Below are 23,210 nucleotides of genomic sequence, written 5' to 3'. Positions count from 1 at the left end.
CCAGCAGTGACACTTCATCCCTCCTGCCACCCCCATATGCAAAATGCATGTCAGAGTCTGTGGACATGTCCTTCAAACCATCATTGTGTCACTGTTTATTTTGATGCTCAAAATGCCCCAGATTTGCCAGCGAGAGGCCCTCAGCACCGGCTCCCGTGCCGTTTTGCACGTCCCTGTCACTCTAAGCACGTCCTCACTGTCGAGCTGATCCTGTCCTCCTGCCCAGCCTTGAGCTGCACTTCTTAGAGTCGTGCTGTGTTCCTGTCCTGGCCGAGCTCCACGTGTGCCTTGCTGTGAGTGTCGTTGCTCCCAGGCCCTCCTGGTGAACGCAGTTCACGAGTACACACGTGTCTGTGTGTTTACACCACGCAGGTGTCGCGAGCCTGCCTGTGCAGTCTGCATCTGGGTTTATTCATGCCTGCTGTGCGCTTCATACCAACAGCTCCAATTCCCACCCAGTGAAAAGGTTCCTGTTGGAAATGTCTGCCTCTCCACATCTGAGGAGCCCGGCATCCACTCTTCCTAATATATTTTCTTGTTTGGTCACTTTTGTGGGGTCGCCAGTCTCCAGTGGTGCTGTCACCACATCCCCTCCCCCACAGCTACGAGTCCTTCTGCGCCCGTCCCTGCTCGAAGCCAGAACGCCCTCCTTCATGGGCACCTCGCCCTACTGTGGAAGCCTGGCTGGTCCAGCCTGACTTAGCGCCGTTAGGACTGAGGTGCTCAGGGAGGGGAAGTGCAGGTGGATTTGGAATCATCCTTCCCCTGTGTTTTCATGTATTTGTGGTCACTACAACTGCAGCCTAGCACGAGCAGCCCTTCAAAAGGGATCTCTTTCATCAGAAGAAGGAAGCTGGTTATTCCATGAATATTCTCAGCGAGCTCATGATGTTTTTGGAGACCTTGGGGCTCTTTTACAAATGCTCTCAAAGGCTCTGCTTGGTAAATCAGTTTTAGAATTTGCCAGGCATGAGTGCATACCTAACTGGCCCCTAATTACAAAATGCACGTCCTTCTTCCATTTATAACTCAGGTGTGGCCCGGTTCCCCATCTTTGGTCAGCCCCAGACTCACAGATGTTTCCGAGAATGCCAAGGAAAATGTTCCCCACAGTTCCTTGTCCCCACTTCCGAGCACGGAGACAATCAGGAGCCCCTTCCCGTCTGCTGCCAGCCTTGGGGGTGCCAGGAGCTCAGGGAGCCCCAGGATCTGTCCATGGGGTTGCTCTGTTTTGCTCTTGCTGTGGACTCTGTGGGAGGCAGGTCAGGTCTTCGTGGTGGTGGTCTTCCTTTGCCTTGCCTGGCAGACCCCTGCTGTGCCATCTCTGAGTGGGCTCCATGATTTTACAGTGGGATGATGAACGTGGCCCGAGTGGATGAGCCAGTGATGGGAAAGTACTTTAGATAAGGGGTGAAAGCCACCATGGTCTGATCCCAGCGATGCTGACACATGACTGCCTTTGCAGATTGAGTCTGGATTCTTCCACGAGAGTGACATCAAGATCGTGGCCAAGTCCATCCGTGACCGCGTGGCTTTGATCCAGTGGCGGCGGGAGAGGATCTGGCCTGCGCTGCAGCCCAAGGAGCAGCAGGATGTCGGCAGCCCAGACAAGGCTAGGGGTCCACCGGTGCCCCTGCAGGTCCAGGTGACCTACCATGCACAGACCGGGCAGCCTGGGCCACCAGAGCCTGAGGAGCCGGAGGCCGACCAGCACCTCCTTCCACCCACGTTGCCGACCAGCGCCACCTCCCTGGCCTGTGAGTGCTCAGGGGTAGGGTGGCCATGGACGCCCCTCCCACCTACCCTGCAAAAACCAGGGCAAAGAAAAACGAAGTCCTCTCCTTTATTGGAGTGCTTTGTGAGGAAGAGGGTCAGCATAGCATCCCCTTGGAGGAGACGTGGTGCAGCTCTGAGCTGTCCTCACGTAGCGCGGGTGATTGCTTTTAGATGTAGGTGGTTCCCGGCAGTCCTGGCCGGGTGCCTGTGTCCCATGACAGGCTTGCCTTCTGCCAGCACCCTTGGTGCCAGGGCATGTCATGAACTTCACAAGAGAGCAACTTCCAAGGTGGTGGGGCCAGCAGACCTAAGCACTGTGATATGCAGGGCCCGATTCTGTGACCAGCCTGGGGCCTGTGCCCAAAGCCCACCAGACAGGGTGTGGACTCTAGGTATGGGTGAGCCTTATTTCAGGGACGGGACTGGGGCTTTCTCAGCATTTCCCAGTGATCTGTAACCAGAAGGGGATTAAGGCTCACTAAAGTCCATGTTCTCAGGACAGATGGGGACAAATGAGCCCTGTGCCAGCGGGCTCTGATGGAGCCAGTTCCATCCCACACTCTGCTATGGATCTGTGGACTTGGGGCAGGTTCCTTACCCGGTCTGAGAATGACAGTTCTGGCCCCTTGGGGGGAATGTGAAGTCCAGGTGAGGTGGGGCATCTGTCCTGGGGACAGAGCATGCTGTTTGCTGGCTTGGCTTCTGAGTTGCCGTGGGGATCTCCCATCCCCAGTCATATCTCCCTCCGAAGGCAGAACCTTTCAGACCTTTTGTACATTTTCAGCAAGGTGTTACTGATGAATTGGCAGGAATCACTTTGGATCAAGCTTTATCTAAGACCATTTAGGGAGAATCTAGCATCTTCCGCACATATAGGCAGAAAAGTTCCTGCCTGTGCCCTCAACATCTTAAGAATTCAGCAGTGAGCTGAGGACAGAGGAACATGGCTTTGTTCATTCTGTGAATAAGCATGAGATAGAATGACAGAGCCAAGGGACCTGTCCGGGCCAATATTTCAGATCATTCATGTACGAAGACTGAAATAGTCTGTTTAATTTATTTAATATGCACATCCTTCATTTATCATTGAAATGGCCACTTCTTCAAAGTAGGTTATTTAAATTCGAACTAGCGGTCATCATGTTGAGATGGTTTGCCTATTTATGTATTTTGCTTTGGAGAATAAAACTGGTACATTATTGCCCCATTTTCTGACACATCTAAAAAATTAAAGAGCACAGACTTTTTGTAAGAAAAAATTCTCCACATCTGACACAGCACTACGTACTTTTAAATTGTTAATTGCTGGTTAAACAATTTCTAGGATGGGAGTTAAAAAAATCTCCTTTTTTTCAACTTTGAGGAGACAGTTTGGGGATCTAGAAATATGTTTAGCTTGTGATCAGATAGTAGAATTCAGGTTTGATCCACTATGGGAAAATCAGATGGAGCCATTGACCATCTGATGCCTGCAATTCAAGTGTGGGTTCTCTCTGCAGACAGGTCCACTTCCAGGCCGGCTGAGAAGGATTCTGTGTGCTTTGTGCAGAGGCCATGGCCACACTTCTCAAAAACACTTTTATTCGTTGATTGCAGTTTCTTTATAAAGTAGGTAACATAGCCACATGGTATAAAATTCAAAAAGGCCAGGAGGTAGCAAATCACTTCATTGTCCTCCCTACAGGCAACAGACGCTACCAATCTCTTAACTGTTCGTCTAGAAATAGTGGACACATATAGCCTACCACACACGTGAACATACATAGGCATACATAGAACACACACAAATACGTAGGCACACCCACACATGCACACACATGTGGACACACACGTATGTGTACACACGGGCACACAGACCTGCATGCCCCACATGTGGGTATACAAATACCCACCCTGCATGCACATGACGTGTGTGTACACACATGTGAACACCCCACACAAATGTGAACACACGCACATGCACACACAGGCACACATGTAGGCACTCGTACGTGAATATGTACATGCACACTCCCATTCACACATGTGCGTGTGTGTACATCCTTGCACCCCCTCTCAGAATGGATAGTACCCCATACAGCCTTCTGCACCTTGCTCTGGGAGGTGCCGAGTAAGAGCGGGAACCCCATAATCCAAGAAGAACCTGGTCTACGTAACAAGATAGGCAAACAGACACACGTTAGTGTGTTGGAAGATGCAGCAGTAGGTCAGTTTTCACAGTTTTCCCTTGTGTTTTCTTGAACTGCCAACCAAGGGTCCTGACCAAGCGAAGGGTTTCTTGGTGACTCCATTTAAGCAGCTGATGACTGTAGTAGCACATTTGCCAATAGGTTCAAAAATGTCTTCCAAACTGTTTAATTGTGTAGGTAATGAACACATTCACCATTTGTGTGTGTGTGTGTGTGTGTGTGTGTGTGACAGAGTCTTGCTCTGTTGCCCAGGTTGGAATGCAGTGGCGCAATCTCAGCTCACTGCAACCTCTGCCTCCCGGGTTCAAGCGATTCTCCTGCATCAGCCTCCCTACCAGCTGGGATTACAGGCATGCGCCACCAAGCCCATCTAATTTTTATGTTTTTAGTAGAAATGGGGTTTCGCTCTGTTGACCTGGCTGGTCACAAACTCCTGACTTCAAGTAATCTGCCCGCCTCAGCCTCCCAAAGTGATGGGATTGCAGGCATGAGCCACCATGCCCCGCCCATATTCACATTATTTTTAATTTTTTTTTAATTTTTAAATTTTTCTTTGAGATGGAGTCTCACTCTGTCACCCAGACTGGAGTACACTGGCACAATCTCAGCTCACTGCAACCTCCACCTCCCAGGTTCAAGCGATTCTCCTGCCTCAGCCTCCCAAGTAGCTGGGACTACAGGTGCATGCCACCACGCTTGGCCAATTTTTTTTGTATTTTTAGTAATGATGGGGTTTCACTGTGTTGGCCAGGCTAGTCTCAAACCCCTGACTTCGTGATCCACCTGCCTCAGCCTCCCAAAGTGCTGGGATTACAGTCATGAGCCACCGTGCCCAGCACATAATCACTTTAAATATGTAAAATGTGGGCCAGGCATGGTGGCTCCTTTTGGGAGTCAAAGGTGGGTGGGTCACTTGAGCCCAGGGGTTTGAAACCAGTCTGGGCAACATGGTGGAACTCCATCTCTACAAAAGACAAAAAAATTATCCAGGTGTGGTGGTGTATGCCTGTAGTCCTAGCTATGTGAGAGGTCAAGGCTGTAGTGAGCCGTGATCACACCACTAGACTCCAGTCCAGATGACAGTGAGACCCTCTTCCCCCCCCAACCCCCACAAAAAAAGTAAAATGCTACACATATGGTTAGAATTGCTCTATTTGAAACTCGTCAGGTCCATACACATGTCCCCCTTCCTCCCCGTCCTCTCCCCTCTCATCTTTAAGTGGAAATGACCACTTGGCTCATTAAAAATCAGAGCTGGTGTCTAATTGGTTTTGCACAATTAAACCTCAGCATTTCTTATGTCTTCTTAGGTTACCATAGGTTCTGTCCATTCCTGGGAAAAGTTAATTTAATGCCAAGCCAACAAGATTTCCCCTTTGTTTAAATTATAAATGGACACAATATTCTAAAATGCAGCCCCTATGAAAAATAGCTTGGTGTTTGTAAGTGGTAAATTCTGAAGTTTCTGTAGCTTTTGGAATCTGGAAGCAGTAAACCCAAAGTACCATTTCAGATAGCTTTTCGTTTTCCCCTCTGCTGGCTTGGCCCCACAGGCGAAGATGTTCCCAGGCACACCGTAGTTCGAGAAGCCTGTGGGCTCTGGGGTCCCGTCTGTGCCCCCATGGGCAGGTGGGTCTGTTTGGGTTTGATCAGGGCCAGGCCAGCCTGAGCCATGTGTGGCCTCTGGGGAGCTCAGGCCATGGGCGCTTGGTGCTAACCCCTGCCACTGCATCCACTACACGGGGGAATGGTGGGTGCATGCCCCTCTCGAGACTTCCCTGTGGGTGTTCGGGGCACCTTGGCCCCATTTTCCAACCAAGTTAGACCTGGTCCCTTGACCTCAGTCTCCCCAGTTTGGGCCCTTTGCCGTAGTCTGTGCAGGTGGTCAGAGTCCTGAGACACCCTCCCCTCTTATAAAACACTGTGGATTATTTATCTCCACAGTGAAGACATCAGCTTTTTCTTAACTCAGACATTCCTTTGGCCTCCTGAGTTCCTTGTGCCTTTAAGAGCTGGAATGTGTGCTTGCTACCCATGCCATGGCAGGCTGGTTGTGGGTACCTGCCTTGTGGGAGGACCGGCAAGATGTACCCACCCTGCCATCATGCTGGCTAGACATGGGCCGTGTTGGGGTGGGGGGGGGCACAGTGACAGCCTCCCCAGTGCGGTTCTGTAGCAGTTGATTGTTTAAACGATATGCAAGGGTCATTTATGTGATCTGGAGAAACAATCAAGCCTTTATTTTGCAGAAGGAAATATGCAGATGAGCCAGTGTTTGTTCATGTGGCATTTGGAGATGTCCACTCTAAGTCCTGCTCTTCTCCTCCCCAGCGGACAGCACCTTCGACAGCGGCCAGGGCTCCACCGTGTACTCGGACTCGCAGAGCAGCCAGCAGAGCGTGGTGCTCGGCTCCCTTGCCGACGCAGCGCCGCCCCCCGCCCCGTGTGTGTGCAGCCCCCCTGTGAGCGAGGGGCCCGTCCTGCCGCAGAGCCTGCCCTCACTGGGGGCCTTCCAGCAGCCTATGGCTGCGGTGAGTCGGAGGGCCGCGCGCACCCAGTTCCCCATCCCCACTACCTGGTCTGAGAGCTCTCAAGTCTGTGATGGGCTGTCCAGGTTGTGCTGCACTGTGGTCAGCATTAAAAGTGGCCTGTGGTCAGCTTCCAGCCGCACTTCCCCTGGGAGACATTCAAAACTCAGGCCCAGAGGAAAGCCCTGTCTTTCCTGCCAACTGTGGAACTGCTGGCTGGGTAGCCTCAATGGTCCCGTAAACACCTACTAGATGGGAAAGACACCTTACTGGAAAACAGACCCTGGGACACCCAGAGTTTGGAAGACTGTGATAGAGCTGAGTGGTCACCCCTGGGGGGCAGTCACAGTGATCATGGGGACAAGCCATGGCCACAGTCATACCCACTGACGGTGCCCTGGGCCTGGGACATTATCTCAGACCATTGCAGCGATCACAGAAAAGCATCATCTGTACGAAGGAAACCTGAGATTGGATCTCACTGCCCAGCCTTCTGAGGGGCTCCTGGCACTTCTCTCCCAGACACCGTGTAGCTGTTAAAGTCAGAGCTGTGCACATCGGGTGGGGATGAGGGGAAGGAGTGATGGAGCCACCGGCCGTGGCGACACCTGTGGCATGATTCCCACGGGAAAGACTAAGATGAGGGGGGTCACTTTTGGCATTTTTTTTTTTTATTTATAAAAAACACTTCAGAAATCGAAACGATTGTTCTTCACAGTCCCAAGTGCCCAGCCACAGAGAGGGTACCCATGAGCCCAGGTAGTAGACTAGTACCCTCGAAGGGTGGTTTGTTTATTTATATGAGACAGAGTCTCGCTCTGTCACCCAGGCTGGAGTGCAGTGGTGTGACCTCGGCTCACTGTAACCTCCGCCTCCCGGGTTCAAGCGATTCTCCTGCCTTGGCCTCCCGAGTAACTAGGATTACAGGTGCGTACCACCACGCCCGACTAATTTCCGTATTTTTAGTAGGGACGAGGTTTCACCATGTTGGCCAGGCTGGTCTCAAACTCCTGACCTCAGGTGATCTTCCCTCCTCAGCCTCTCAAAATGCTGGGATTACAGGTGTGAGCCACTGCACGCAGTCTCAGAGGGTGGTTTATGGGATGGGCCATCTCACCTTCTGTGTGAGCTGGGAAGCCTAAGCAGGGATACCACAGGTGCAGCCACTGTGTACTCCGGGCCAAGCTCCTCCCCTAGCGGACAGCTCTTGCCTAGTGCTTTGACTCTGCTGGTTGTCACTTGTACACTCAGTGCTGTGGCCCGTCTTCTTGATGCCGGCTGAACATGGCACATGGGCTGTTCTGGCCTCCTCTGTCCTGCTGGCTGCCTTGCTGTATCCTTGCATGTGGGATCGTCCTTCCCAGGCCTGCTCAGTTGGAAGGGTCCAGAAAGGCCCTTTGGAAAAGCAGTTGAAGCTGTTTGCCAAGTGTGCCTTTGCTGACTGTAGCCCCAGAACTCATTTGCAATTTTTCATTTGCAGTTTTCTTCATTTCATAAAATGAAGTGAAGTAGAATTTTAAACAGCAGAAAGGTCTCATTTAAGAAAAGGCAAGGCTGGGCCGGGCGCGGTGGCTCACACCTGTAATCCCAGCACTTTGGGAGGCCGAGGTCAAGAGATTGAGATCATCCTGGCCAACATGGTGAAACCCCATCTCTACTAAAAATACAAAAGTTAGCTGGGCATGGTGGTGTGCACCCGTAGTCCCTGCTACTCGGGAGGCTGAGGCAGGAGAATTGCTTGAACCTGGGAGGCGGAGGTTGCAGTGAACTGAGATCATGCCACTGCACTCTAGCCTGGCGCCTGGGGACAAAGTGAGACCTTATCTAAAAAAAAAATGAAAAGGCAAGCTGGATGTGGTGGCTCATGCCTGTAACCCCAGCATTTTGGGAGGCCGAGGCAGGAAGATCACTTGAGCCAGGAGTTCCAGGCAAGCCTGGGCAAAAAAGCAAGTCCATGTCTCTACAACAAATTTTTAAAAAGAAAAGAAAAGGCTACTAGCTGCTCCGGAGTGGTGGCTCTTGGCTTTGAGGATGGGCTGAACTGGAGCTGGACTGGAATGTTCTGCCTGGCTCTTATCCCTCCTCAGCCTAGGTTAGGGCTTCCCATGCCGTGTGATGCCACACGAGGCACTCCTGGCCTGGACTCCCACGGGGCCTGGGCTCCCTCTCCTGTGGCCTCAGTGATGCTGCTGATCTCAGCATCAGCATGGAAGCCAGGAGACCTGAGGGACATCGCAGGTACAGTCACCTTGGACCAGGGGCTCAACTCTCATCTTCCTACCTAGTGATGCAAAGACACCTTACTCAGAAAGGATGAGGCATGGAAGGGGTCCCCAGGTATGCTGAGGGCTCTCCCCACCCCTCCATGCCTTTCCTGGGAGGGTTGCCACGGTGATGTGTCCACGGCACCCAGTGAAGGAGGAGAAACAGACAAGGAGAAACAGCCACCATGGGGTTGCCAGGCTGCCCTGGAGGTTGTCGGGAGCACAAGGCCACTTGTTCCCAGGTCGCTGGGCCCTGCCCGAGCTCCTGGGCTATGCACAGTGCCCAAAGCTGGTAGACAGATATGGTGCGGCCCAGTCAGGCCCATTCTTCCACTCCCTGGCTTCAGGTGAATCCAGAAGCCCGGCTCAATTTTGGATATACTTGCTGTAACCACTCACCCCATGCTGCCTTTCATAAAGTACGCACAGCAAAAGACAAGTGAGGAGGGCAGTTCTGGGCATGCTGTTACTCACATGATCCAGAGCATCCCACGGGAGAGAACGTTCATGGCAGGGCGGAAGAACCGTGATTCTCTGTAGGCCCGCCTGCTCCTCACATTCCTGTTGTTTTGAAGTAAATCCCAGACAGCGAGACAATGCCTCTGTAAATGATTCAGCCCCTGGCTCTGCACAATATGGACTCAGAACACAAAGCCCAATCCCATTATTACACCAACAAAATTAACAAATTTGCAGCAATTCCTTAATGGTGACAAATTTCCCATTCTGAGAGCTTAGATTTCCCATTCCTTTGTGGTCTGTGTTCATTCTGCTGCTGGAGTGCTCACATGCTGCTGTTCCCGGGTCCGTTTCTCTCCATATCGTCTGTGAGTTATGTATATATTTTCATCTTACACAGTCAGTCATATGGACCGTGAGCTTCCCCATTTTTTTTTAGACAGAGTCTCACTCTGTCGCCAGGCACCAGGCTGGAGTGCAATGGCGCGATCTCGGCTCACCGCAACCTCCGCCTCCCGGGTTCTAGCAGTTCTCCTGCCTCAGCCTCCCGAGTAGCTGGGACTACAGGCGCACGCCACCACGCTCAGCTAATTTTTGTATTTTTAGTAGAGACGGGGTTTCACCACGTTGGCCAGGATGGTCTCGATGTCTTGGCCTCGTGATCCGCCCACTTCGGCCTCCCAAAGTGCTGGGATTACAGGCTTGAGCCACCGCGCCCCTCCGAGCTTCCCCATTTTAATGTCCTCAGGAGCCTTTCTCCATGGTTCTGTGAAGCCTCTGTGCTGGCCTTTTTTGTGGTTGTTCAATGTTCTGTCGAGGGCCGATGTGCCTGGCGCCCCTGGGCTGGGAGCTGTGCTATTGCTGGCCCTTCACTGTTGTGAATGATGCCCGGGGCCCCCTCACTGCTTCAGCTGTCATGTTCGTGGGAAGAGGGATGCTGGTGGGGGCCAGGCACAGGGATGACATGAGGCTACTTCGCCCCTGCCCAGGAGCGTGGGCCTGGTGGCTTAGAGCCGCTGCTGAGTGTGGCCCTGTTGCTCTCTGCAGCCTGGCCTGCCGGTGGGCTCCGTCCCGCCCCCCGCCTGCCCTCCGCCCCTCCAGCAGCACTTCCCAGATTCTGCCATGAGCTTTGCTCCCGTGCTGCCGCCGCCTAGCACCCCCGTGCCCACGGGCCCAAGCCAGCCAGTGCCCCCCGGCCAGCAGGTGAGTATGGCGCCTCCTGTGGCCACTCCCTCCAGGGAGACAGTAAGCTCTGCTGTCCCCTGGGCCCAGGTCTGTGAGCGCCTCCCACAGGCCCTTTCACTCACGTCCTCTGTGGTTCCCCCAGGTCTTTGGTGTGGCTGAGGGATGGGGGTGGCTCACGTGAGCGTGTGTGTGGGGTGTGTGTGTGTGTGTGTTTGCGTGCACATTTCCATGCGTGCATAGCATTGCAACCCTGCACATGGAGGGCTCTGCTTATTCACAATGTCTCTGTAAGATTTGCTGTGCCCACGGCTCCAAGCTGGCTGCAGTTTGGTGGTCTCTGTGTCTGAATGTGTATACATGTGACTGTGCAAGTGTATGTGCAGGCATGTGTGAATGTGAGCATTTGCGTGTACATGTGAGAGTGAGGGTTGATACCCTGTCATGTCTAACCAGTGGGGTGCACTCGTCTGGGCAGATTGGTGGTCTAAGGGGAGCTGCTTTCTCTCCCTCCAGCCTCCTCCGCTGGTGGCCCAGCCGGCACCCCTGCCACAGGTCCTGGCCCCACAGCCCGTGGGCCCCCTCCAGCCGGTGCCCCCTCTTCTGCCGCAGTACCTGGCTCCAGCCTCCCAGGTGGGGTCCCCCGCTCAGCTGAAGCCCCTCCAGATGCCGCAGGCACCCCTGCAGCCGCTTGCTCAAGTCCCTCCACAGGTACTTCTAGGTTGACAGCTGCCGTCAATGGTGGCGCAAGTTTGCCAGACCCTAGCTGGTGCACCAGGACACCCACAGGGGCTTGTCTGTGCACGTGACCTGTGACCCGGGGTGGGGCTGGCCAGGGAGCTGGGGCTGGGCTAGGGAGTCCGGGGTGGGCAGCGTGGGCTTTGTGCACAGTCATATGCACCAGGAATGTTCCAGGGACCCACACAACAGGCCACTTGTGCTTTTTCCCCTGCTCACAACGCTGGACCCATGAGTGTCAGCCTCTCTTGGTGGCTGGCTGGGCTGCTGTCTCCTGCCTTCCAGCCTCACCTTTTCTCCCAATCTGGCAGGCCACTCTTGGTCCTTCCAGACCATGACACCTTCTGGGCTATGAGTGGCAGATGGGGTCCTTCAGGGAGGGTGGGCAGGCCAGCACCCCATCAGCTGGAACCCTACCACCAATGTGCCTATCTGCTGTCTGTGTACCCATGTGCCCAGGCTCATCCAGGAAGGAAAAAGTTTTTTAGTTCAAGGTCATGGAAAATAGTCTCAAGGTGGTTGCTGGGCTGGCACAGAAAACGGGTGGGTTTGTCATGGAGGAGCGTTCTTCTGTGGAGCTCCCTGGGGTCATGCGGCATGTGGCTCTTGGAGTTCCAGAGCCAGCCGGTGGCATTGCTGACTCTCTGGGGACTATCAGACCCAACCACATGCAACTGGTGCAGAATGTAGCTGGGGCCAGGGTACCATTGCCCAGGTAAATGGCATGGAGGATTCTAGGTATTACAGAGGCCTTTAGTGACCCCGATGGACTGATCAGTGGTAAGACTGGAAGTGTGCTTCACTCTGAAGATGGGACAAGCAAGTCTTCCTGCGATTCATGAGCCCCACCTAGATGTTGTCTCACCTACCGCTCAAACCCAGATGTCGCCATAGGATGTTAGGTGGCTTCAAGGTCTAGTGCAATCGTCATCTTGCTTGTTCAGACAGAAGTCCATGTGCATTTTTACTGCCTCTTGATTGCATGGAGGTGTGGGCCAGGGCACACACACCAGCATGGACCGGAAGGCTGTCAAAGACGGAAGTGCTGAATCCACGCAGCCTGGCGTCAGCTGCCCCTGGAAGGCACATGCATTGCTGAGAAGATGCAGACAAGATTTTGGAGTTCCGGCTGTGGGAAGGCTGGACAAGATAGGGGTGTCACTTGAGCCAGCCAAGGTGGCAAAAAGATTTTCTTTCACTGAGAACCCTCTAAGAAGTTAGGTTTCAACTTGAATTTGTACATGTTGCGGTATCAGGCTAAGGTGATTGCAGATGCTCAGGGCCAGTCTGGTGGCTCTGACAGTCCCAGCCCTTCCGAATGAAAATGCTCCGGGGCTCTGAAGTCACTTCTCTGTGACTCGTGGTCACTGCCCCTGCTGCTCACAGTATGTGAGCTGTCCAACCCCCCGGAGCCCCAGCATGGCTGTCATGAGTGTGGACGCAGGGAGGCCTCCCTGCGCTGGGCCGGGGTGATCTAGCAGGTCGTTTCCAGCCTGCCAACTTTCCTTTTCTGTTTGAAGAGCTTTACCTGATTGGGATTTCTGCTTATGTTGGATTTATGTCTGGGTTCCCTTCAACAGCAGCTACACAAAGGTGTCTCAGAGGAAGAGGGCCGTGCTCTCCTCATCCTGTGTCCCCTTGTCCCCAATGACTGTGGCTGTCCTTGCATGCAAGCGCTGTGGGCAGGGACCCTTGGTTGGGGCTCACACTGACGCACTCCTGTGTCTCTTTCAGATGCCCCCGATTCCTGTCGTGCCCCCCATCACGCCCCTGGCGGGAATCGATGGCCTCCCTCCGGCCCTCCCAGACCTGCCGACCGCGACCGTGCCCCCTGTGGCACCACCTCAGTATTTCTCTCCAGCCGTGATCTTGCCGAGCCTTGCTGCCCCGCTCCCCCCTGCATCCCCAGCCCTGCCTCTGCAGGCTGTGAAGCTGCCCCATCCCCCTGGGGCGCCCCTGGCCATGCCCTGCCGGACCATCGTGCCAAATGCACCGGCCGCCATCCCCCTGCTGGCCGTGGCCCCACCGGGCGTGGCTGCCCTGTCCATTCATCCTGCTGTGGCCCAGCTCCCGGCCCAACCTGTGTACCCAGCGGCCTTCCCGCAGATGGCACCCACTGACGTCCCTCCTTCCCCCCACCACACGGTGCAGAATATTCGGGCCACCCCTCCACAGCCGGCACTGCCCCCACAACCCACGCTACCCCCACAACCCATACTGCCCCCACAACCTGTGCTGCCCCCGCAACCCGTGCTGCCCCCGCAGCCAGCATTGCCTGTGCGCCCTGAGCCCCTCCAGCCCCACCTTCCTGAACAGGCTGCTCCGGCTGCTGCACCAGGGAGCCAGGTAATCACCTGCAGGGCAGCAGCTCACCGTCCCAGCATGTGGGGGGCCCTCAGGACCCAGAGTGGTAAAGGACTTTTGGCTGCTCTGTCCTCCTGCTGGGCCCGTGCTATCCCTCAGTACCTTGATTGAGCACCCCAGCAGCTGGGCGCCAGGCAAGGAGGCAGCTGTGCCCGGGGCCGCCTGTCTCAGGAAGAGTTGTGTGTGAGGCTGAGGGAGGCAGGGGCTGGCGCCAGCGCGGGCTATCTGTGACTGTTTTTCGGATGGGTTAGGAGACGAGCGAGTCCATGGCTGACAGGTTTCATGTCCTTCCCTTCCCACAGCTCTGTGGCATCTTTGCACCTTCCCTCATCCAGGGCTGATCTGGCAGCCTTGGTGTGGCCTGCATTGGGGCACAGGGCATCTGTCTGAGGTCTGGCCTTTAAAGGACAGACTGCGACCGTGCCCCCTGTGCCACCACCTCAGTATTTCTCTCCAGCCGTGATCTTGCCAAGCCTTGCTGCCCCGTTCCCCGCTGCGGGGCAGAAAGACCTTCCTGCTCACTCCATCTGCCAAAGAGCACTTTGTTAGGATGAAGCAGGGTGACAGCCTCATCTTAGGGAGGGTGAGGAAGCCAGGCCAATAGTGAGGCGGGGGCTGGGGGCAGGTGGCGCTGCTGGCTGCAAGGGTGATCATGGTGGGACCCAGGACCGTGTCCTGGTGTCAGGTCTTGTGGAGACCCCTTGGCAGCATGCTGGCTGGCTGTGAATGGGCGCTCTGGAACACAGGATATGCACCCTACTGATGGGAAGCCTTCCCACAGGGATCCACAGCCCTACAGTCCACTCATGTTTTGGGGCTTACAGACTATTCTGTTCAAACTTGAGTGAGGGGAGACAGGCTGGTGTGGGAGCCTTCCCACCTGGGCCCTTTCGCACCTAGGCCTCTCCACCTGGGTCCCATCCTTCTTGGTATCTTCCCACCTGGGCCTCCTCCCCTGGCCTCCACCCACCTGGCCTCACCCCAGCTCTGAGCCCCATCAACCCTGTAAGTTTGGCACAACCAGGCCTTTTGAGCCTCAGCCTCCGCAGGAAAGCGGCTGGCATAGCTTAATGTGAAGGGGCCTGGGGTGGAGCATCCCTGTGCCAGGTGCCCCCAGCTCCATTAGTGTTGAATCCAGTCTGGAGTAAGATGCCCCACTACGCGCCGTTCCTCCTGGCCATCACTTCTTGCTGTCATGTCTCCAGAGGGTTTTGTGCGTAAAGAAGGAAGCGATGGAACGGGATGGATAGCAGGGTGGCATCTGATGAGACAGTGAGTGGGAAGAATCGCATCTGTTCTGGGGCCCACCTGAGCAAGTGGTGTTGCCCAGCGGCAGGTTTAGTGGCAGCTCAGAGCCTGCTGGTTCGCAGTCAGGTCTGTTTCTCAGAAAGCCAAGGCCCACACTGGGGAGCAGGAGGGAGACCTTGCTGTCTGGGCCTTCCTACCTGAAGAGCCTTTCTGGCCACAGGTAGTAGCTAGAGAGGGGTCACTGCCAGACTCAGTGGCTGTCCTTGCTGTTCGTCCAGGGAAGGGTCCAGAAGTCTGTTGATGAGCTGGGCCGGCCACCCCGGGGGGCCCCTGAAGGCAGCAGCTGCGGTATCTGTCTGTCCAGGAGGGAAGTGGCCACCTGCCAGGCTGGGGTATCTCTGACCCCACCACTGGCTGCCAACAAAGGGTCTCAGGGCCAGCAGGCTCAGTGAATGTGGCTGCTCCTTCCAGCCCTAGAGGTGAGAAGTTCCTCTAAATTTTCAGCCTTCTCAACTCCAAACTGGGGACAGAAGGGAGATGGTACTGGTACTTTCCAGTCCATGGTCCCTCCTTCCCCACTTGTTTTACCTTTTACTCCCAACGAGCTTTTAGAGAGAGAACAGTGGGGAAGCCAAGCCTGAGCCACAGTCGCCCTCTGGAAGGTGGCAGGTGTTGGTGGGAGGTGCCCTGTACGTGCTCTGACCAGGGGCCAGATGGGGCAGGTTGCCCTAGGCCCCAAGGGGTGGTGGGGGCCTGGCTCCGATGCTGCGTCTTGCCCTCTGACTCTTCAGCTGAGCTTGGCAGGTTCATAGACGGAGCCCTGTTCCTGGCCTTTCTACACAAATAGACTCCTACACAGAAAGCGGTGTGAGAATGCCCATTCCTGTTTGTTTCTGCTCACTCCATCCGCGAAATGTGCTCTGAGACAGGGCTCCCCTTGGGGAGGGTGTGGACTGGACAGGGGTGTTCCACTCTCTGCCGGGGTGTTCACAGACACACCTGGGCACGCGCCCACAGTGAAGGCAGCGTCAAGCCTGACTTGCACCTTGTCCCCTGTGCCCCCAGATTCTGCTTGGCCACCCAGCTCCATATGCTGTAGACGTCGCTGCTCAGGTCCCCACTGTGCCTGTGCCACCGGCTGCGGTCCTCTCTCCGCCTCTGCCGGAAGTGCTGCTGCCTGCTGCCCCTGAGCTCCTGCCTCAGTTCCCCAGCTCCCTGGCCACGGTGTCCGCCTCTGCGCAGAGTGTGCCCACCCAGACTGCCACACTTCTGCCACCAGCAAACCCGCCACTGCCTGGTGGGCCCGGGATCGCCAGCCCCTGCCCAGCTGTCCAGCTGACGGTGGAACCGGCCCAAGAGGTATGTACTCCTCCCTGCAACCTGTCCCAGGACTGGGTAGTTGCAGCCACCAGGAGTCTGCACAGTGACCTGGGGTCTTAGCCCTAGAGGTCAGGGTTGCTTGGCTCTGGCACAGCCATCCAGGGCCTGTTCTCATCTCTCCCTAGATTTCACACTTTCTGTAAGCTACATCAAGACAGAGGGTGTGATTTTTATAGACATAGTTTAGAGGATGCTTTCCCTGGGACAGGATGCAAGAGACTGTGAAAAGCTTTCCTAGAACCAGTGTGTCCTCTTTGAGGGATGTTCAAAGTGGGTTACATTTTCGGAAAGGAAGTGGCTCCCAGCTTTTATGAATCCACTTGGCTCCAAGTGTTTCAACAAGATAAAAAACCTCCAAGCCTGCCCCCATTGTGGTGCCCCCTGGGTCGTACCCACCTGGCTGCAGAAGAGAGCAGGAGAAGGCAGGGGAGCAGGCTGGGCCGAGGAGGTGGGGAGGGAGCGCAGACTGTGCGGCGGTGCCCACAGGGAGGCGGGAGCCGGCGTGACCCGTTCTCTTTTCTCTGCGTTTTTATTTCAGGAGCAGGCCTCACAGGACAAGCCGCCCGGCCTCCCGCAGAGCTGTGAGAGGTACTGTGGCCCAGCCTCAACCTCGAAGTACCGGTGCGGGGGGCGCAGGCCCGTACAGCCACTCAGCCTGGCTCTTGCTGCTGCTTCCCATGGAACCCAGTACAGTTTGTCCTGGTGCCTTTAGGGCTTTTTCAAACCTTACCTGATGGAGCCTCAGGGGCCTCCTCGCTGGGTCTTGCCAGCTGTTGTTGGAGTTTGGTAGTCTGAGGCCCCTGGCTGGGCTCTGGGTCCCTGCTCTGGTTTGCAGTACTGAGAATGTTCCTGAAGGGAGAGGCTATGGGTGGAATCCGAAGTGCCCAGAGGCTCAGAGGGGGCTGGGAGGGTGGCCCTCTGTGTACAGGGCTGAATCCAGACCAGATCCTGGGTCTTCTGGTCTCCTGGGCTACAGGCACAGGTATTTCAGGAAATGAACCATGTCCTTATGTGAACCGTGACCATTTGTTCCACTCTCCTGTGGTACGGGGCACTGCCTGTGTTCAGCACTTTGAAGACTGCAAATGGATTGGCTTCACAACAGTGGCTGACGTGTTTCTGTTGCCATGGCACAGATGGGGAAATTGAGGCACAGGGGCCGATTCACAGGTCAGGAGACTGAGAGGACCAGGGTCATGCAGCCAGCAGCTAGGAGGCCTGTGCTTCCCTCTGCCTGTGCCACTTGAGTGCAGCAGGGAGCAGAGTGTGGGCCCAGAAGTAGGCTTGGGGTATTCACACAGGACAGGGACTGCTTCCGTAAGTCACAAATTGGGGCCCTGGAGACTCCAGACTGTGCCATAGAAGCCGACTTTCCCCACCATAGCTGACCTGCTGGTTGTCCTTTGGTGCCATTAACGTTCTTGGTTTTTGCCCAGCTACGGAGGTTCTGATGTCACTTCTGGAAAAGAGCTGAGTGACAGCTGTGAAGGCGCCTTTGGAGGGGGCAGGCTGGAGGGCAGGGCAGCCCGGAAGCACCACCGTAGGTCCACGCGCGCACGCTCGCGGCAGGAGAGGGCCAGCCGGCCCCGGCTCACCATCCTGAACGTAAGTGGGCGGGGCACGTGGGGGGGCGTGGCTGGTGCACATGGCACGTGGTGTGTGCGCACAGCGGGGGCTGACTGTACCCTTTCCAGGTGTGCAACACTGGGGACAAGATGGTGGAGTGCCAGCTGGAGACGCACAACCACAAGATGGTGACCTTCAAGTTCGACTTGGATGGGGACGCGCCTGACGAGATCGCGACGTACATGGTGAGGTTGGGTCTGGGTAGCTTGGCTCCCAGTGTTCCTTGGGGGCGTATGAGCCCAAGCAGAGCGCCACAGGTCACATGTTGAGCCTGACCTTGTGTTGAGGTGTCAGCCGGCCCAGGGGCTTTTCAGGGGCAGTACCGACCATTTACTCCACGGGCTCTTCCCCACAACGGGCGGAAACCCCTTGGGTTTGGAAGAACAGCTTGAAGGATGTGTCCTTAACTTTCTAAGATGCTGCTCCCTGAGGGATTCTGGAGCACCTGAGCCTTTCCTCCAAATAAAAGGAAGGCTTGTGGGTAGGTTCTTTGAGTAAGGCATGGGGAGGGCATCCCGGAGTCTAATGTCCTGTGGTCCTTGCTTAGAGCCTCCTCCAGCCTCCCCAGCTAGGATGCGGGCTCCAAGCCCTGACCCACGTCCCATGCCCCCATGCAACTCTGCCTGCACCTCCCTTTGGAGCACCCCTCCCTGCCTGTGCAGACCAACCTGAGTCCATAAGCACCTTGTAGGCCTTCACAGCCCCACACCTGTGGTCCCTGGCACCTGACCCAGGCTGGGAGTGGGGATCTTTTTTGGGCCCTCAGAAGCTCTCCAGCTGAAAGTACACACGAAGGAACACATGGAAGGGATGCATGTGTGTTCCTCAAATTTCCTGGTCCATCTGTGACTGCCTTCCAGGAGAATATTCTCTCCAGACCATTATTCCTGCATTAGTGAGGTTTAGGAAGCCAAGTCCTAAAGGGGCTGGCAGCACACTGGACAGTGTTGTAGCTCTCACTCCAGATGGCCACCAAGTGCCTGGAGTGGGCCAGCATGAGTAGGGAATAGAATACTCCATTCAAGTTAAAAACAGAGATTGCCCCATGTATCTACCTTGTGGCTACCCCATTGGGCTGCATCACCCTGGAAGTCTGAGGCCCCTGCCCTGGCTTCATGAAACCCCCATGTGGGCTTCGCAGGGGAAGCCCCTGGCTTTCTGCTCCTAGGGAGCGAGTTCCTGCCTTAGTATCTGCTTTGCAGAGACACCTTGGACAAAGCCCTCCCAGAGCCCAGGCCCAGGGCATAGTCCCCTGCAGCATTAGAGATATTCTTCTGACACTTGTTGCAGTGGTCGGAAAGACGTTACTCAGGACTGCGGCAATAGGGGAGAGAGAATGAGTTTAACTGCACGCCGCAGAGACCACAGGGGAATCATAGCCAAGGAGCAGTGTGGGGATGGGTGGCTGGAAAATAGCTAAGAGGAGACATCAAAGTCGGGGATTCTGGAGGAACCCCGGTAACAGGATCCTTGCTGGGGGCAGGTGAGAGGCTTTGTTCAACCTCAAAGGCGGGAGATGAGGAATATGGTCAGATAGGAAGGCTGGGAATTCTCACTACAACTGGCTTAGGCTGAAGACAGGACAGGCCTAGTCGGTGGGTCAGAGGCGCCAGCTGCACTTTGGTCAGGGAAGTCTTTGTCAGCAGCCAGCAGCTGGTTCCTCGGCACAGCAGGAATGCCAGCTCCTCGCTGGGTTGCTGAAACTGGAGAACATCTCTTATCTTACTGTGGCTTTAACCTGTGTCTTGTGTTACTTTATACACACATGTTTCAAGCATGACAAAGAAGAATAATAAAGTGAATGCCTGTGAAATTATCACTCAGCCACAGGCTGATGCTGTCTGTGCAGCTGACTCCTCCAGCACCTGCCTGCCGGAGCAGGAAGCCACACACACAGCATCAGCCACATCAGCCTGTGTCTTGTCCACCGGTCCCCTGGTTTCACTCTTCTTGTGTGTCTCTGTGTGTGAGTCTTTGTGAGCAGCACACATGGAAATCCTGCACAGTAAGTGATGTGGCTATTCTTTAGCTGTGTGCTTTGTAAAAGTAGCATCTTCTCAGACTTGGTTTTTACACTCAGCACTCAGATGCTCCTCTTATTTTACTGCTTTTTCTGTCATCTTAGTAAACCAAGTCACCTAGCATACCTGTCTGTAGTAAGCATGCTACAGATACACAAATTCGGTCCATAAAAACAGCCCAGCAGTCCCCCCCCGTCACAACCTGTTCCTGTCCCGGGAACAGAGTGGCTCCAGGGGCCTGAGTTGAAGGGTGGGGGTGTGGCCAGAGAGACAGGTGCTGTTCAGACAAGCTCCTGCCTGACCTGTGGACTTTCTTCCTGGGCGCGTGAGGCACCAGGTGTCCCTGAATGTCCCGTCAGTGGTTAGAGGTCTTCAGGCCTCAGGTTCGTCATTCTAACCATAACGACCTTGCCAGCCCCTTCGGTGGAACTGCAGAGGTTTCATTTAATTGGCATGGAGTCTAAAGTCAGGTTATACCTGGACCCTGTATTTTTAGATTTTTGTTTTGTTTTCAAATTAATTTTATTCTCCACATACTTAAAAAGAAACATAATAGGAAAACATTTTCGAGTTGCAAAGGGGTTCCAGTTCAACTTCGTTTAGTGAAAGCTTCACAGAATTGGAACACTGTTTAAATTCTCGCATGGAGCACTCCTGTCACAGCTGGCAGGATGCTTCACCTTTGGCCACAATGTACTGTTCCTCATAAGACAACATCACAGTCACACGCCACACTAAATTAACTCAATCACAGAACACAGCACAAGCCAGCACTTTGTCTAGGGGTGTATGCAGGTGGTACTCCTGGGGATGGCGTCTGAGATGCCAGGAGAGTGTGGGGTGCAGAGGAGCCCTGCTTTGCAGCCAGCTGGTTAAATAGGGCAGATGGGCCCATCCCAGAAGAGGTCTGGGACCATGGATGCTCCAGGCCAGGCCTAGAGCATCTTGGTGACTGTAGAGGTGTGTAGGTGGGAGGAGGTGCCATGGCAGGAAAGGGGCAGGGTCTGGACCCCAGCTGACCTCTTTCATTGGTATGGTTTGATGAGATGCACAGCAGTCTCTCTGCCTGAGTGGCCAAGGATGTAGGCAGAGCCGGGTGTGAGCCTGGGGCCACGTGTCCACAGTAAAAGTTGGGGACTGTGGATGTGTCCTGAGCCCCTGGTCTGGAGGCTTCATGATTTCCAGGCTGTGGCGTGGGACCTCCCCTCAGCCATGACAGGAGCTGCTCATTGGACATCAGGCCATGCTTGCATGTGTGCCGGGGCCATAGTTGAAGGTCAAAGGCTGAGGCTGGGAGAGCTGGAGGTGCAGAGACCGAGAGGTGACATGGGGCCCTCCTGCTATAGCCTTCCCATCCCGCTGATGCTTTCTGTCCCCCCAACAACCTCCTGCTGGCTGGAGCTTTTGCCTTCAATCCCACCCTCCTTATCTGTCATGACTGTTTGGGCACCTGTGCCCAGGTGGACCCCCTCCCCTCTTCCCAGTCCCCATCCTTGGCCCCCTCCGTCCTGTGTACTCACCTGCTCTGCAGATGGCTGCACCAGCCTCAGGGTCTGTAACCAACTCCAGCTGGGGCAGGACAATGACGGCTCAGGTCCCTGGCTTGGAGCGGGGAGTTGCTTCTTAAGATGAAGCTGCTCTCCTCCCATCCTGGGGCCATCCATGTCACTTGCTGAGCTGTCCATCCCCTGTCTGGGGACCACACCCCTTCCCCATGTCTTCCCCTGGGTCCTGGTATAGGGTAGACATCCGTCAATCCAGATGAAGACCCAGGGCAGTCTTGGCCCTGCAGCTGGTCCTCATCAGTAGCGCATCTCTTTGCAGGTGGAGCACGATTTCATCCTGCAGGCCGAGCGGGAGACGTTCATTGAGCAGATGAAAGATGTCATGGACAAGGCGGAGGACATGCTTAGCGAGGACACAGATGCCGACCGTGGCTCTGACCCAGGGACCAGCCTGCCACACCTCAGCACCTGCGGCCTGGGCACCGGGGAGGTGAGGTTGTGAAATCCTGGTTGGGAGGTGGCAAGAGTGTGGCAGCTGGGCGGTGGGCGCGGCAGCTCAGTGGACTCGTTTCTGACCCTCCACCTCATTCAGGAGAGCCGGCGATCCCAAGCCAACGCCCCCGTGTATCAGCAGAACGGTGAGTCTGTAACTTCCTTCCCTGCTTTTCAGCGGACGTTTGATAAAAGCCCCTGCTCAGCATATTCTCAGGGGTTTGGCTATCACATGGGGGGATTATGGAAGCATGTGGTGACCAGGGGGCTCCCATCTGGGGACAGCTGTCCCGTCCCAGGAGCTGTCACCTGCAAATAGCATCATGGCCTTCATGGATGGTGCCTTGGGCATCCCAGAAGCCAAGCCTACGCCAGGGACCCTCTTGGGAGCTTCCGGGTGCCAGTAAGGCACCCCAGGTTGACTGTGCACCCCTTGTCCTCTGGTATGAGGGAAGAGCAGGCAGAAACCCGTCACTAAGTCCTCTTTACCAAGGGGCCTGAGGAACCACCTGCTTCACGGAGGGAAGTGATAGGGATTATGACTGGGAATAGTGTTCTCTGCCCACACCCTTCCTGGAGAAAATCCCATAGGCTAAAGGAGTTCCCTAGACCTTTGGTGCCAAGTCTGGTGCAGGTGGTGGGGGTCACATCGGCCTGGAGAAACACCCAGTCACTCAGCGTGCTGTTTCTGTTCTGCCCTTCAGTCCTGCACACTGGGAAGAGGTGGTTCATCATCTGTCCGGTGGCTGAGCACCCCACGCCCGAGGCCCCTGAATCGTCGCCCCCACTCCCTCTAAGTTCCCTGCCGCCAGAAGCCAGCCAAGGTATGAGCAGCCGGTGCCCACCCAGGCCCTTCCTTGGTTCACTCACAGGCCTCCGTCTGTGCATGACCCCGCTGGTATGTGCCTGGTGCCCAGGGCCATACAGGGGCTCACCCTGCCCTGTCACCCACAGTACAGGGCATCCTGAGGGGCTGTGTTCTTATCCCTGTTTTCCACTGAATCAGCTCAGTCAAAGCAGCTTCCAGGCTTGAGTCTGCCCTGTCACCCCACCAAGCAGGTGGCTCATGTGGCCGCACAGGTGTGTGCTGAAGAGCTCTGCTACCTTCCTCCGCAGTGTTAACCTGGCGACTCCTTGCTCCCATCCCTTTCCTCTGCGCCGCACACCTGCAGCAGACACGCCCCTGTTGGTTCTACTTGCTTTGTTGGGTGGGGTGGGAAAGTCCCTCTTGGCCCTGAGACTCTGATTTTAAAGTGTTCACACAGGCGTTGATCCCTGTGCATCGATCTGCACCTGTACCTGCCCGTACAAATGCCAACAGGCCTGTGCTTTGGGCTGTCAGTTAAATCTTGATGGTCTTTTGGGAGGCTAAAAATTGTCACTTGAACAAATTTAAGGTTTAATCCCCTATCAGCTGGCAGGGAAAAGTTACTGATTA

General features: G+C 55.3%; 1 protein-coding gene across 10 annotated transcripts in view; it reads left to right on the top strand.

Moving 5' to 3' along the window:
* The window catches only part of WNK2 (WNK lysine deficient protein kinase 2), a 133,545-nt gene that overhangs the window by 62,010 nt on the left and 48,325 nt on the right, over window positions 1–23,210 (top strand). For all 10 annotated transcript variants that reach the window (XM_039474848.2, XM_074395576.1, XM_074395575.1 and 7 more), the window contains exons 8-19: window positions 1,466–1,757; window positions 6,297–6,496; window positions 10,264–10,419; window positions 10,915–11,109; window positions 12,871–13,482; window positions 15,814–16,107; window positions 16,667–16,716; window positions 17,565–17,733; window positions 17,823–17,939; window positions 21,600–21,770; window positions 21,873–21,918; window positions 22,477–22,596. In XM_039474848.2, the coding sequence (XP_039330782.2) occupies window positions 1,466–1,757; window positions 6,297–6,496; window positions 10,264–10,419; window positions 10,915–11,109; window positions 12,871–13,482; window positions 15,814–16,107; window positions 16,667–16,716; window positions 17,565–17,733; window positions 17,823–17,939; window positions 21,600–21,770; window positions 21,873–21,918; window positions 22,477–22,596 (2,422 nt within the window). The remainder of the gene's footprint in view (window positions 1–1,465; window positions 1,758–6,296; window positions 6,497–10,263; window positions 10,420–10,914; window positions 11,110–12,870; window positions 13,483–15,813; window positions 16,108–16,666; window positions 16,717–17,564; window positions 17,734–17,822; window positions 17,940–21,599; window positions 21,771–21,872; window positions 21,919–22,476; window positions 22,597–23,210) is intronic.

The sequence above is a fragment of the Saimiri boliviensis genome, chromosome 2 (genome assembly GCF_048565385.1).
Source record: "Saimiri boliviensis isolate mSaiBol1 chromosome 2, mSaiBol1.pri, whole genome shotgun sequence".
Taxonomy (NCBI): domain Eukaryota; kingdom Metazoa; phylum Chordata; class Mammalia; order Primates; family Cebidae; genus Saimiri; species Saimiri boliviensis.
The sequence above is the reverse complement of the archived record's forward strand: the minus strand, read 5'-3'. Positions and strand labels throughout refer to the sequence as shown.